Below are 15,460 nucleotides of genomic sequence, written 5' to 3' on the forward strand. Positions count from 1 at the left end.
CCAAGGGCGCCCCCAAGGAGACAAGGTCAGAGGCTCTGTCACTAGGGATGGGGAAAAGAATGACTGAGGTTACATTTTGGAGGTAACAGTGAGGAAAAAGATACAGAGTTAGAGCACCTAGCACATTCTCTACCATGTAGTGGGAGCTCACTATGTGATGGCCCTGCGGTTCTGATTAGCTGATTCTCTGCCACACAGCCTTTCCAAAATAATACCTTTGAAAAATCCTGATATTTGATCAGCTCAAGTACTGGCCCGGAGGCCCCTACGACAATGCTAGCCGCATTTTCCCTTGTGGGAGGTCGTCAAACCATGTCCCCCATGGCCACGTGGGCTGCTTACCTCTGAAATGAACCTCCCATGGGCCATGCCTTTTCTGGTTCTGAAGCAATCCAACCCTTAGTGCTTCCTCAGGGAGCTCTGCTCTCTGCACCAGGCAGGAGAGGATGGGACTCTTGCGTGTATCGAGAAACCGCAGGACCATGGGAAACTCACAGCTGAGGGAGGGCTTGGCCCCGATCCTGCATGGTGAGATCCTGAACAGGACCCAGGCATCAGGCCTCACCTTGCCTTCCAATTCCCTCATTTCAGTGTGTGTGTGTGTGTGTGTGTGTGTGTGTGTGTGTCTGTGTGTGTGTGTGTGTGTGTTGAGTTCCGGCTCTGTACTAGACTCTGCTGAGGACACAGAAATGAATCAGACACAGTCCTTGTCCTGAAGCTCACTGTGAGGTGGAGGAGGAAATGAACAGTGCCTCCTGATGTGCCACAGGTGCTCAATATTTGCTGATTAACAGTTACCTGAGTAGTAAGCCCCTGATCCAGGACATCTACTTTTCCTTAGGTATTTTCTCATCTCAAGATCTTAAAAATCCCCCAAGTAGAAATTTCCAGCCCAGAATTCATGCCCTCACAGGCTGTCCCCCACCCCAGTCTCTGCTCACTTTGGGCCATCCTTCCTCTGTCTGCACTTTGGCTCTGGCCGTATCACGCATATTAAGGCTCCCTGCTCTTGGACATTTCTCTGGCTTGGATAGATCTTTCCTTGTTCCTGGAACACCACTTCTCCCATTCCTCACTTGGTAAACTCCTATATACCTGTCCAAGCCCAGCTCCAAAATTAGGATCTTTGCAAAGCCTTTCTGATTCTCTCCAGGCCAGGCCCCTCTAGAGGTACACATAGGCCCGCCCTCCATGGCGCTCCCACAGCCCCTCACCCATTCCTCTAGATGATAGATTGCTACAGATGGATGGCCTGGGCCCCCCACTGGAAGATGGGCTATGACACAAAGCCCCTAGCCAGTTCATCTCATCTCAGGGCCTGCCACAGAGGAGGGAGATAATCGGTAAGCGTATTCATTCGTGGAGGTGATAAGGACGTCGGTGTGGTCATAACAGGGACAGTTGAGAGGCATGAGAATGAAGCCAGAGGTCAGGAGACATCTGTGGGACAGGGCCCCGAATGCCAGGCCTCAGGATAGATTTCAGCCACTGGAGAAAAAGCTGAGGAAGAACAGGAAAGCCAGATCCCACTCAGAGGTGAACGAGTAGGGCAGGAGAACTATTTGGGGTTGTGATAGGGAATATAAATATTGATTATGTTTACGTCATGTTCTCAAGGGCTCTTAGCTCTGGGCTCATCTTCCAATATAAAGAAGAGAAGATAACCCTTGCCATTAAGGATGTAAGGTCTATTAATAGGCAACAAAATACCCATACATACAAACATCATCCCCTTCTCCACCTTGAGACCATTTCATGATACATTCTCTTACTCAGATGGGGGTACTGAAAGCTGCAGAGTTGAAATAGCTGGTCGAAAGTTGCTGGCTGAATAGCAATGAGCCAATGATTATCCTCTGCAAAGGCAGTCCTGAAGAGCTGTGGAGGTAAAAGTCTTGCCAATCACAGAATTTGTGTCTCACACAGCATGGTCGTTTGTGTTTTCTGCATTAAAAACATCACAATACACAAATTTATATTCATTGTGACACATGATCCAATTAGATGACAGCTCAAAGTATAAAATAACTATGTGAGACCATACTGAGAGCTAGCTAGCTAGCCAGATCGATAGGGGAGAATGGACGGATCTTCCTTAGGGAAGAATTCCAAATAATGCAAGTAGATACTCCATCCAGGAGAAGGAGTTTAATCGCCACTGCCTTTGAGGTGGTGACTTGCCTTCAGAGGGTAGAGTATGGAAAGGGAAAAACTAGCATTTACAGGGGAGAGACAGGGCAGACACTATCTTAACCAAGCAACAAAGGTGAGCATCCCCAGGGATAACTTACGTGGATGTCCTATACCCTTGCATGTGCTGTGACAAGAAGGGCAGCTCACCTCCGTGGTATTCTTCCCCAAATCCCATCACCCCAGCTCAATCAGGAGGACTTCTTCAGACAAACCCAAACTTAGGAACATTCTACAAAATTCCTGGCCAGCACTGCTCAAGACTGTAACAGTCCTAGGAAACAAGGAGAGACTGAGAAACTGGTCAGAGGGCAGAGAAGGCTGGAGAGGCATCATGACTAAAGGCAGTTCAAACCCGGCATGAATCGCGGGGACACTAGTGGAAACACTGGTGAAGGCGGAATGAAGTCTGGAGCTTAGTTCGTAGTGATGTACCAGTGGTGGATTTTTAATTTTGACAAATGCGCCACACTGATGTACAATGTTAACAATAGGGGAAACTGGGTGAGGGGATTATGGGAACTTCCCTTGTCTTATCTTTGCAACTTTTTTGTAAGCCTAAAATTATCTCCAGATAAAGTTTTTTATAAAAAATCAGGTAAGGAGAGAGAGAGAGAGAGAGAGAGAGAGAGAGAGAGAGAGAGAGAGTCCCTCCTCCATCGCTCTACCCAAAGCCTCACTCTAAATTGGGTATGCATGTGTATACATCTTCTTCAATATGTTCGTGGAGTTTTTCCCCTTTACCGAAGTGGTTCATACCGAGGTGGTAACTTCGCCTTTTCACTTAACCACGTATGTATCAGTATGTATGCATTTCCGTGTCAGTACAGATGTTCAGGACAGATCTTTGCTGTCCAATACAGCAGCACTAGCCACATGTGGCTAGTGAGCACCTTTAAATGTAGTTGGCCTAAATTGAGATGGGCTGTTAAATATAAAATACACATCAGATTTCAAAAACTTAGTACAAAAAAAGAAAGTAAAATATCTCATTAATTTTTGTTAATCACATGTTAAAGTGATAATATCTTCAGTGTAGAGAGCTCAAATATATTTTTCCTTTTTTTAAATGTTTATTTATTCTTGAGAGAGAGAGAGAGAGAGAAAGAGACAGACTGCAAGTGGCGGAGGGGCAGAGAGAGAGGGAGACACAGATTCTGAGCAGGCTCCGGGCTCTGTGCTGACCGATGGGGGGGTCTAACTCACAAACCGCAAGATCATGACCTGAGCTGAAGTCAGATGTTCTACTGACTGAGCCACACAGGTGCCCCTCAAATATATTCTTGATTTCATCTGTTTCTCTCTACAGCTTTCATTGTGGTTCCTGGAAAATTCAAAATTGTGGCTGGCCTATTTCAGAGTCTGTGTCTCCCTCTCTCTCTGACCCTCCCCTGCTCACGCTGTCTCTCTCTCTCTCCTAGAAATAAAAAAAAATTAAAAAAAAAATTGTGGCTGGCTCGTGTTGTATTTCTATTAGACACTGTTGCTCTATAGATCTAAACTCATTCTTTTTATATGCTGCATAGTATTCCAAAATCTGTAAATACCACATTTTATGTAACCATTCTTTTTTTAGTGTAAATTTAGATTGCTTCTAAAATTTTATTACAGACCATGCTGCAATTAAACTTTTGTAATGCCTACTTGGTACACTTGTAACAACTATTTCTCTAGAGCAGGGGTTGGCAAACTAAGGCCGTGGACCAAATGCCACCTACCACATGCCTTTGAAAAGTTTTTTTGAATTCAGCCACACTCATTCATTTTCATATTATTTATGGCTGCTTTTGTACTATAACACCAGAGCTGAGTAGCTGTGAGAGACCATACGGCCTGCAAACCAGGCCTCTTTCTGTCCCTTTTTAGAAAATTTTGCTGACACCTGACTTAAGGGTTGTTAGCAGAGATTAGAAGAGCTACGTTGCAGGTCCAGCTCCCTGGAAGGTAGACGGTGAGATGGAGATTAGCGTACAGGAAGTTCGTTAGGGACTGTGTGATCTTATATTTGGTGGATTTGACAGAACCCAGCCAGGGCATGCTCTGGCTGCATGGTCAGACACCATGGATTCTGCTAGACCATATGGCTCACGAGTAGCATGGCAACTTATATTTGTTTAGTGCTTCTTCCATGGTATACATTCTCTGGTGGGTGTTAACATGGACTACAATGAACTTCACACTTGGGGTCCATTCCCATAGGCCCATCCACGTGCCTCTACTCCAGACCTCTCTATCCCTGATTTTTCAGTCTTATCCTTCCAGACCTCTAACCAACCAGCCAAACCATTCGCCACTGCCCACTGGATCCGTGTCCTCTAACCATGGGCTCTCCATCTCTCCACAAAAGGTGGAGACTGGGTGTACTATTCAGAGCTTGTCCACTGGAAGAATTTCCTCCTCTACTGTCCTTCAAGGACACTGCAGTGGGGCCTGCAGTGTAGCAACAGTCTATTTTTGGCTTGCTCACACATACTGAGCTGACCCACCCATGGGCAAAGCTTAGCTGTTTTTCTCCTCCAGCTGGATATAAGGAGCTCCTCAGACAGCCACAGGTGACCTCAGGGAGTGGCACTCGTGCAAACATGGCAGATGACATAAATGTCTGGGCCACCTGGTCATGCAGCTGTCTTTTGCCCTTTGGCCCTGCTGTGCCAAATCCCAGTTGCACCATGTCTATCCTGATGAATTGTTGCTGGCCTTGTGTGACCCTACGATTTGGTGGATCTGACACAATCTACCTTATGATGAACAGCTTTAGTTCCATAGTCAACTTGATGGTCTGCAGTCAGATGATCTGTTTTGTTTCCATCAGAACCCTCGGCAAATCAGGAGCTAATTTTTGAAAAGGGTGTTATTCCTGGCTACTGATGGCATGGCCCTGTTTCAGAACCCAAGGGTCTATGCTGTCTCCTACTCGGCCTTGTCATAAACTCAATACGTGTCTTTTCCCACTACATATACCTCAAACACCATGGGTTCTGCCAGATCATATGGCTACTTGTACCATAGCCTAGATCTGCTGCTGAGCCCTTTCCCTTTCAGAGCCACCATCAAACCTGGCAGCTTTCTGTGTCATTGAGTAAATGGGATAGAGCAGAATTCCCAGGTGTGAAATATGCTGCCTCCAAAACCCAAGGGGGGTTGTGATGGACACACAATCACTGCATCTTTCACTTTGGAAGATATGTCCCTGGCATATCCCAGTCTACTGGTCCCTAAAAATTTCCTGACATGTCAGGCCTCTGAATCTTCATAGCGTTTTCTTCCACTCTCTGCAATGCATGTGTCTCATTAAGGCTTCCAACATGCTTGTTCATTGCTCGTCTGGCCCAAGCTGATGTTCTGCAAGGTATCTCGGCAGTGTAGGTGTTCTCAGACTAGGTGGTGAGAGGGCAGGAAGGTTAGCAGCCCTGGGGCAAGACGGTAATTGTGTACTTTTGTCTGTTCCAAGTGAATATGAACTCCGATCTTTCCTTCTGATGGGGAAGGAGATGGAAAACACTCACCAGGTCTATAGTTTTATACCATGGACCTGAGAACATGCGAATGCTTCCTGGGAGAGGTGCCACACCTGGCACAGCACCCACAGGCAGAACCACCACTTGGTTGGTTTTGCTGTCGTCCATAGTCATCTTCCAGGATCCACCTGATTCGTGCAGGGGCCAGATTGGTGAATAAAATAAAGATGATGAGAATCACTGTCCCTGCATCCTTTACATCCTCAAGAATGGCATTGATCTTTGCCATTCCCCTTTTATTAGTAGGGTTGAACATCTTCTAATATGTTTATTGGCTTATTTCCTTTTCTTTGAATTCTTATAATTCACAATCATTTGTCCTTTTTTAATGGTTTATCTATTTCTTTCATTAGACTGTGAGCTTCTTGGGGCCAGAGACTATGTCTCATTTATCACTGTGCCCCCTGGTTCGTAAGAGGTCAATACATACACATTGAATGAGTGATTCTAACAAGATGAACAAGCGGCATTTGATTGGACATCCTGGTCTTCTTAGATCTTGAGACTAAGCTCCTTAGCTTATGGGTAAGCCTATCCCTGACAGCAATTTTATTATTTTAGGTGATTTAAAAGAAAACACAATGTCATCCAATCATACCATCTCTCCTTTGAAACCAAGGCAGTGTCGCCGACCTAATCGAAGCTTCCAAAGCCTTGTTTTCTGGATGGACTCCCTTTGATAGCAATAATGGGCAGTAACAAGCCGAGCCCCCACCCTATTTGTCTGTGATAAACGCGTCCAAAACACATTACAAATCTCAGAGTGAGGCTCTGAGGCCTGAGGCTGCAGCAAAAGAAAACCAGGGTTGACAAGCACAAGTTTAAGAACCTGATATTCTATAAATGAAAAAAGGCCAGCTGCCTGTTCCTTCACCACTGAATACAGTAAATGCATTATCTGAGCCTCCTGCCATTTTTCAAACCTGGGACTCTCTAATGATATCTGTTTGGTCAACTCTAAACTTCATTTGTCAAAAAAAAAAAAAAAAAATCTCTCATTTACTGAATCTCAAGTGTGTCTTTCCTTTACCTTAAGCTTTTGGGTTAACAATTTAAAAAATTTTTTTCTTAAATATGCTTTTACGTAGGAACATTTTTATCTTTATAAAAACACACACCTTACTAGGTCCTTCACCTCCTCAAAAACGTCTCCTAGCCTTCCATTATCTGAGGGCCAAAGTCTACTCCTGCACAAGGCCTCCAAGGCCCTGGCCACCTTTTTTTTTTGCCCCGTTTCTGCCCGCCATTCCTAAGAGCCTTATGGTTCCTCCACACACATCATTTGCCTCCACTGAAACAAGCCTTTACACCTGCACCTCTGCATACACACTGCTCCTAAGAACTCCCACTTCTACTCCAAGATTTGGTTCAAACATCAACGCTCTGTGAAGACTTTCCTTCCCTTAGAATGGTGTCAATCATTCCTTTTCCCACTTTCTCAACATTTTAACTAAATATTTACAGTAAGTACCTATTATACTATAATTATTTACCTATGTGTCTGTCTCACCCCCAGACTAAGAGCTCCCCAAAGGTAGAAATTATATCTTATTTATTGCAGTTTCCCCAGTGCCAGTCCAGTCTTGGGCACACAGCAGATAGGCAACATCTGTCCACTGAGCGAATGAATGCTAAGACCCAGTCCCTACCCAAGGGCTCAGGACCTCCAATTCAAGCACCACAAAAGGACCAAGAAGCTACTGGAGCCGACTCTAATGGTACTTAGAGTACCTAACTTCCCCTAGCAACTAACTGAACACAGAAGACATTCATGCCTTAGGCTTAGAGGTGACCCAGAGTCCTAGGGACCTCTCTCACCCCTTTTCAGGAGCCGTCCCTTTCATTTGTAACAGGCTGGGGATCAGAGGTGCTTCTCTGTGGGTGGACAAGCGTACGTGGATGTCTGTGAGCCTCCTTCCCTTTGGCGAGCACTCAGAATAGCTCCATTACCGTGCATGGAAATTCTGCACATGCATCAAGGAGAAAACAGCCACAAATAACACTGCCTGCTTTCCAAATCTCCAAAGCACATCTCTGCAATCATTTCACTTTCTAACTATCACCACTGAAGCCTTTCAGCCAGACAGCAATTTGTTTTCAACTTACTCTGGGTTTCCAAGTTAGCGGAACTCTTTGAATGTTTATAAATGAAGCTTCCTCCTTCCTGCCCCTCTCCCTGCTCTAGCTTCTCTTTCATACGGCCTGGTAATAAGAAACTAACTAGTTCCTGTTTACCATCAGTCCAAACCCCTTCATTTTGTGCTCAAGACCCTTCAGATTTGCCCTGGTCCTTGCCCTTCCCTCCGGCCTCATCCCCAGGTACTCTCCTGTGTGTGTGTCCTTCACTCTAGCCACAACAACCCCCCCCCCCCCCCCAAGGAATCACAGTTCCGGGGCTTTCCATACTCTGCTTTCTCTGCCAGGCATACACTTCAACCATCCAATTACCTACTTCTGCCCTTTCAGATTGCACACAGGTTATCACCTCCCCCAGGAAGCATTTCCTGATTGGGTTAGATGACTTCCCTGTATGCCTACAACCAGTCATTCAATTATTCAATAAGCAGTTATGGAGATGTAGTTTGTGCCAGCCTCTATTCTAGGTGCTGGAGGTATAGCAGGAACAAAACAAAGACTCTGCTATCAAGAAGCTTAAATTCTTGGGGCATCTGGGTGGCTCAGTTGGTTGAATGTCCGATTTTGGCTCAGATCATGATCTCACAGTTTGTGGGTTCAGGTCCCACATCAGGCTCACTGTATCAGCACAGAGTCTGCTTCAGATCCTCTGACTCCCCCTCTCTCTTCCCCTCCCCTGCTCATGCTCTCTCTCCCTCTCTCAAATATAAATAAACCTTTAACAATTTTTTTTAAAAGAAGCAGCTTAAATTCTGACAGAAAGTAGGGGTGATAGGCAATAAAGAAATAATAAACTGTATCAAGGAAGGGGATAAATACTCTGAACAAAAATAAAGCAAGGTAGAATATTAAAAAATGATTGGGAGGGAGTGCTGTTTTATGTAGGGGAGTCAGTGAAGGCTTTTCTGAAAAGGCAAACAGAGACCCAAATCAAGTGAAGACAGGAACATGCAGGAGTCTAGGGAAAGAGCATTGCAATCAGGAGAAGAGTTGAAGTGCAAAGGCCCTGAGGTAGGAACGTGTCTGGTGCATGTGTTCAGAATAGTAATGGAGCTGGGGGACCACACGGGGGTAAGAAAGGGAGAGAATGTTAGGAAGTGAGTCAAAGAGGCAGCCAGGATCCTAGCACAATAGAAAGGACTTGGGATTTTGCTCTGAGACAGAAGTGACTAGGTTTTGAGCAGAGGAGATGTATGATTTGTCTTACATTTTTAAAGGTTCACTCTAGCTACTCTCTGTGGATATCGACTCTCGGGCAACAAAGGTGGAGGCAGGAAGGGCATAGGCACCTGGACACCCATTAATTCCACAAGTAGGTACTGGAGCACTGTTCTAAAGACTGAAGGTACCCAGAGGGGTCAGACAAGAATTCTGACTTGTGGCAGGACTTCTGAAGGAGGTTACAGTCCAGGGGGGGATAGAGTCAAAAGCATAGCCAGAGAACATGTGAGGATGTACACAGAACAGTACACAGGGTATTACGGAAGAGGCAGGGGAGGGAATTAGACAGAGAGGAGCATCCCAGAGAGAGAAAATGCTCCAGGCGGGAGTGACACAGTGGTTTTCAGTTTTGGTAGGTCACTTTGTTTCTGGCACAGAGAGGCCTATTTGAACAGGTTAAGGCTGGAGGCACAGACACCAGTTAGGGGGCCATGTGATCACCTGGGCAAGAGAGAATAACATCCTGAAGTTGTTCTAGAGATGGAGGAGACGAGGAACCGTAAATCTATGGGAGAACTAAAACCATCAGGACTCGGTCGGGTGAGGGGAGGAGGGATGGGGAGCCTAGGCTGATCGCTGGACCCCTAGCTGAAGTGCCAGTACTGCCAAGTAAAAGAAGACATGTTACACCTGAGATACCCAAGAGCCATCTAGGAGACTCTGTCTGAAGCTCAGGGGTCTGAAGACCAACTGGAGAGTCATCGGCATGTATGAAATGCCTAAGGGCGCGATTGGATGAAATCAACCAGGAAGACCGTCTACATCAAGTAGACTTCAGTTTTGGATCTTAAATCTGCCGTTCACCATCTGTGTGTGACCCTGAGTAAGTTACCAGCCCTTCTGAGCCTCACTTTCCTCATCTTTAATTAGGTATTAGTATTATTGGTTTTTTAAATGTCTACCACAGTGCTGAGCCCATGGTTAAGTGCTCGATTACTATTCTAGCTCCCACAGTTATTAGCAGTGGGGAACTGAACAAGACACTTCTGCTTTGTGAGCCTTGGGGCCTCATCTGCTGCTATTACTAGGTCCCTACAGTGACCCGAGAAGTGGGTGCTCAGTAAATAAGTGCTAAATAAGTGAAGAAATCTAGAAAACTGAAACAATGTTTACTAATACAACGGACGAGAAGGTTAAACAGGATTTTTAAGACACTGCATAAACATCAATGTAAATGCTAACAAATTATCTTAGGGACGGTCTGGTCTCTAGTGCTCAGAAGGTAGATGTTAGGCCCCTCCCTTTTCTCCTTGCTTTTTAACTTCTTTTTTTTTTTTTTTTTAATGTTTTATTTATTTATTTCTAGGAGAGAGAGAGAGAGAGAGACAGCGTGAGCAGGGGAGGGTCAGAGAGAGAGGGAGACACAGACTCTGAAACAGGCTCCAGGCTCTGAGCTGGCAGTCAGCACAGAGCCCGACGCGGGGCTCGAACCCATGAACCGCGAGATCATGACCTAAGCGAAAGTCGGACGCTTTACCGACTAAGCCACCCAGGTGCCCCACTTAGCCCTTCTTTTTAAATGGTTGAGTCCTTTCCTTTTTATTGATTCCTTCTTTTCAGATTATAAACATGCTCTAGTCTCCCTTAACTTAAAAACCTCTCCTTGGGTATTGCTATCTCCCTCAAATTCTCATCCAATCGTTCTTTATTTTCACCAACTCTCTCCTTTGTCAACCCCAGATACTTTTCAATGAACACGCCATACCTTTGTTTTAGGCAAAACAAACAAACAAACAAAAAGTCCCAGTTTATTATGACTTTAAAAGAGCAAATATCATTTACGTAATTATTCAAGCAGGCCTATACAGAGGCATTCCATTTCAGAATATAGATGTGTTTTTTTCTACTATGGTAATTCATTTCAAGAGAAATTTCATTATGTATCTTCTACAGAGCCCTAAACCAAGAGCCAGCGTATTCAAATAAACCCCAAGGTGTGGGATGCTTCAGGCCAGTTCCTCATTAGAAGCCTCAGCATGGGGGCTCCGGAGACCAATGCGGAAGGTCTTCCAGGGAGAGCTGGAATGTTCAGATAAGTGAGTCCTGGAAAGAAGGGGTAGCTGGCTGGCTCCAGCAGGCTCACCCCTGGGGTAGAGCAAAGAGAACAGACAGGGGAGTTCTGAGAGGCACCGGAGCTTTCTAAACTCAGGGGGACGGAACTGAGTGAGCGGCCACGGTAATTGAGTTTCAGTTACCTGCAGGGTGGCGAAATAAAGTAGTAACTCCATCTGCCTGACGTGGGGGAAGTTTAGAGGTGTCCTTGGCGCACTCGCAGTGAAATCTGTCACCCCTTCACTGGGTTGGGTGATGGCAACCATACCGTGCTTCCTAGTGATAGGCAGCACGCGTCCCGCCAGGCAGCACAAGTGCATACGGCTAATGAAGCCTCTCCCGCAGGCCTGGCTCCTGGGGCTCCCAGCGTCCTCTGTCTGAAGGAATGGCACCATGGGAAAATTTAGCACCACCAGCAGCAGCCATCACCCAAACTCAAAAGAGTCTTTGAATGGCAGAGAGAGGCCCATTTTGCTTTCTGCCCAGCCCAGCTTTGGAACCATCCTCGGGTCATTTTTTGTGGTTCTGTACAAACGTGCCGACCGGCAGCGAGCCGTTCTTCACCTGAGCCCGGATTTCAGCGCGGTGCTTTAATGTGAAGACCAGGGCTCTCACCGTCCGCCGGTATGGCCCGTTAATGAGGCGGGAGCAGAGATGAAACGTTTCCCGCTCAATATTTTCAACCAGTAGGTGATCCATCTAAAAAACAGCAAAATTATCAAATTAGGGCCTTGCATTGCATAAGGATTAAAACCAAGAGAGGCTGGAGCACTCTGCTCAGAGGCCTCCATTAATCAACTGAAATTCAAGGACATCTACTTCCTGTCACAAGAGAAACAGGAAGAGCAAATTAATTCCACCCTAGCAATTAAGGAACAAGGCCATGTGCTTTGTGACAGGGACCTCATTCACAACCCCTGCCGGGTGGTAATATTTGCCATTATAACAGGAAACTGGCCTGAACTAAAGCAACGGGTACTGGGCCCTGTACTTTACCAACCAGGAAACGAAGACCAAGGATAATAAATCAGTATAACAGTTTATACTTTTCTTGGTCTGTTTTTTAAAGTGCATTTTAACCCCTTACAACATTTTAGAAACACTGGGTCTGGGTCCTGATATGTGTGTAGAACAGTTTATAAATCACTTTTCACATTGAATGCTCACAACTCCTGTTACCTCATTTTACAGATGAGGAAATAGGTTCAAGGATAAAGAAAGGTTCAAGGTCTTACAACTAAGAGGCAGAGCCGGAACTCTGACCTGGCACCCCTGACTCCAAAGTTCACGTTCCTCTCCTTTCACCAAACTAACTGCTCCCTTACATTTGGAGAGACCAGTTGAGTCTGAAGGGACCTCCGCGGGACCAGCTAAGCAGCGTGGGCCTAGCGGATGGGACCTGCAGCAATCCTGGGGTGGTCCGGCTTAGGCCCAAGCCCGCCTGAAGTCGCAGACCTAATCAAAAGCAGGATAGGGCTGGGTCTCTGTCCGCAGTCTAGATCCAGGTCAGACCGGGCTGGGTCAGAGACGCCCTCACTACCCTCCTTCCCAGGCCCACCTCCCACTCCTTGCCACGCCAGTCCTGACCACGGCCCAGCGTGAGCAAGCCAAGTGCTCTCACAAACCGCTGTGCTGCAGCCCTGGTACATATTCCCTCAGCAAGGTCCCCTTTTCCCAAAAAACATTGCGTGTGAAAACTTAGCTCAAAACTGAAAAGCAAAAAAGCAAATCCTAGCTCAAAGGACTGAAAGTTCTTCCTTAGATGGCCACAATGTCCTAAGTTTCCCTTAGACATTTTCATGACATGTTATAATGACCTATTTTCTGAGTTTGTTTTCCCTAAAAACAGGAAACAATTTTCTTTTTCTCACTTCCTGTTTTTCCTTCCCTCCCCATCCTGCCATTCATTCAACTACTTATTCAGCACTTACTATGTGCTAGGCTCTGTGCGTGGGCTGAGGAAAAAGCAGTGAACAAGGCCGACAGACTTCCACTCCATGGAGAGCACAGCCCAGGAGGAGACAAGTAGAGAATAGGACTGTAACTGTACGGAGTATCAGCCAAGGGAAGAGGAATGGGTGCCGGGGCGCAGAGCTACAGCAAAGCGTCCCAACAGGAGGGCGGCGCCTGGCTTCAGGAGGGAATGACGTCTGACCTGAGACTTATCCGGTCAGGTGACGTGGGCACTTGCTTTGTGAGAAATTCACTGAGCCATACATATATCTTCTGTGCACTCTCCTGCATGTACTACAGCTCTATTTAAAAGAAACGTTTAAGAAAAAATGTACCAAAAGTAATGAAGGAACACCTGACATTTGGTAAAATGTCCTCACGTAAGAGAGAGACCAACAGATCAAAACAAATAGAGGAAGGAAACTCGGGAGAAATAAGGACCAAGCAGAGAGCAGAATGGGTCTGAGAGAAAGAGAGGGACAAGGAGAATGACGGTCTGGGCCCAGACGTCCGTCTACGTGTAGCAGACGAAAGATGCTCAGGGAAGCTCGTGATCCTGATGACCGACTATCCCCAAGACTTGCACTGCAGTGAGTGGTTTGGCAACACGGTTCTCCAGAACCCAGTCTCCTTGAGCTTTTCATGGCCTCCTGGAAGGGCACTGAACTAGCCCCCGGCTGAGGCAGCCCTGGTACCAGACTACTTTAGGTGATGGGAAGGGTGGCTGGCTGTTTGGTCCACTGCTTGTCCAGCAACATTTGCCAGAGAGGCCGCTCGCCTCAGTGTGAGGATGGTCAGTCACTGTTCGGAGATTCTCTTAACATAACAGACACGAGGAAGTCTTCATTTCCCCTTTTTTTTGAGGAAAGTGGTTGTTGGGGGAGAAGGGTATATGTGCATTTGCAAAAATAGGTCATGGCCATTCCATCAAACTGTAGTATATATAAAAAAAGAACTTGGAGAGTACCTTGAAATTCACATAACTAGATATCATCCATACTTCATTCAGCAAAGAGTTCCTGAGTCACTACTCTTGAGTCTGGCCTGATTTGGGTATTAGAGACACTGAGCAGAAAAGACCTGGCCTCTGCCCTCCAGGAACTCCCAGTTGAAAAAGGAGATGCATGTGTGTGGATAACCATGGGTCAGTGGAGTCCATGCTATACCAGTGATGTGACAGCAGTAGGAAGCAAACACCTAACAATTCTCATGCATGCCTTGTTAAATGAAGGCCAATCACGATGAGGAAAAACATCAGTGATATTAAACTGTAAATCACAAGGGAAAATAATTCATCACACACCCATGTGTACAAGTTCACTGCACCAAGTGAAGAGTGTCTATCTTATAACTGCCTTTGGATATTTCAAACCTACCCAAGTTGAGTTCTTTCCAACAGGCCCTAATTTGGTGATTCAGGTAAGTCCTTTGGGGGTAAAAGGACCAGAGTCTCACTGAGGCCTTGAGAAAGAGAGGTTTTGCTGAGAGAAACATCATGTGAATGGAAATGGGAACCAGAAACCTAGGGGTTTATTAGAGACCATAGCCTTTCTCTTGTGTGTCTCAAGATCTGCCTGGTCTCTTTCTTGCATGTTTTTGTTCTTCTCCATTTGCCTTACTCACTACTAATTCTAGCTGCTTTATTCTCTCCCCTGTCTACATATCTCTGCCCACAGCTTTGCTCCCTCATAACTCTTCCAACACTCCTTCTGCTTCAACACTCCCACTGCTGCTTTCTTGCCACTTCCTAGCTCACACTTCTCAGAGCTGGAGAATCTGGTTTGCCTTCCTTATCTATTTGTACCTGTAAGTTGACTGTGTTACTCAGTTGTCCAATCCTGGACAAACTGGCCGTAGCTGGGGAAGATATAAAACATGCCCATCTAGAGCTGTCTTTCATCAAGGAGTCTGGACCCAGTGGGAAATGGTGCCATAATCAACTAGTGATATTCACCACATCTGTAAGCTCTTTAAAAGCAAGGTAAAAAGGTCTTCTTCATGGGTTTACCTCAAGTGCAGAGCTTCCCACATTGGATGTTGACTCTTTGTCTATCTCCCTCAGAAGACGGTGAGCCCCTCTAGGGCTGTTACCATATTGGATTATTTCTGAACCCCTGATGCCTAGCATAGGTATGGGCACAAAGCAAGTGCTCGGTAAGCATTTGTAAATGAATATCCTTTTCCCCTATGTATTCCTCCCTCCTTTCCTGATCTTTCAATAACATTCTATACATAAAAGATGAGATATGAAATATAATGTTTCTATTTTAATATGTATTTTCTAGTTGGGCAAATCCTATCCCCTTCAACTGTCATCTCTTCCATGAAACCTTTCCAGATTCCCCCATCAGACTTCACTGTTCTGTCCTCTGTGTGTCTATACCACTTGC

At 45.8% G+C, this 15,460-nt stretch overlaps 1 protein-coding gene across 1 annotated transcript in view; it reads right to left on the reverse strand.

Annotated features, from left to right (window-relative positions):
• Positions 1-10,796: 10,796 nt before the first annotated feature.
• Positions 10,797-15,460, reverse strand: part of TCEANC2 (transcription elongation factor A N-terminal and central domain containing 2) — a 34,658-nt gene continuing 29,994 nt past the window's right edge. The window contains exon 5 of the mRNA XM_039237852.1: positions 10,797-11,816. Coding sequence (XP_039093783.1) covers positions 11,628-11,816 — 189 coding nt within the window. The 3' untranslated portion in view covers positions 10,797-11,627. The remainder of the gene's footprint in view (positions 11,817-15,460) is intronic.

The sequence above is a fragment of the Hyaena hyaena genome, unplaced genomic scaffold (genome assembly GCF_003009895.1).
Source record: "Hyaena hyaena isolate Hyena2069 unplaced genomic scaffold, ASM300989v1 scaffold_5, whole genome shotgun sequence".
Taxonomy (NCBI): Eukaryota; Metazoa; Chordata; class Mammalia; order Carnivora; family Hyaenidae; genus Hyaena; species Hyaena hyaena.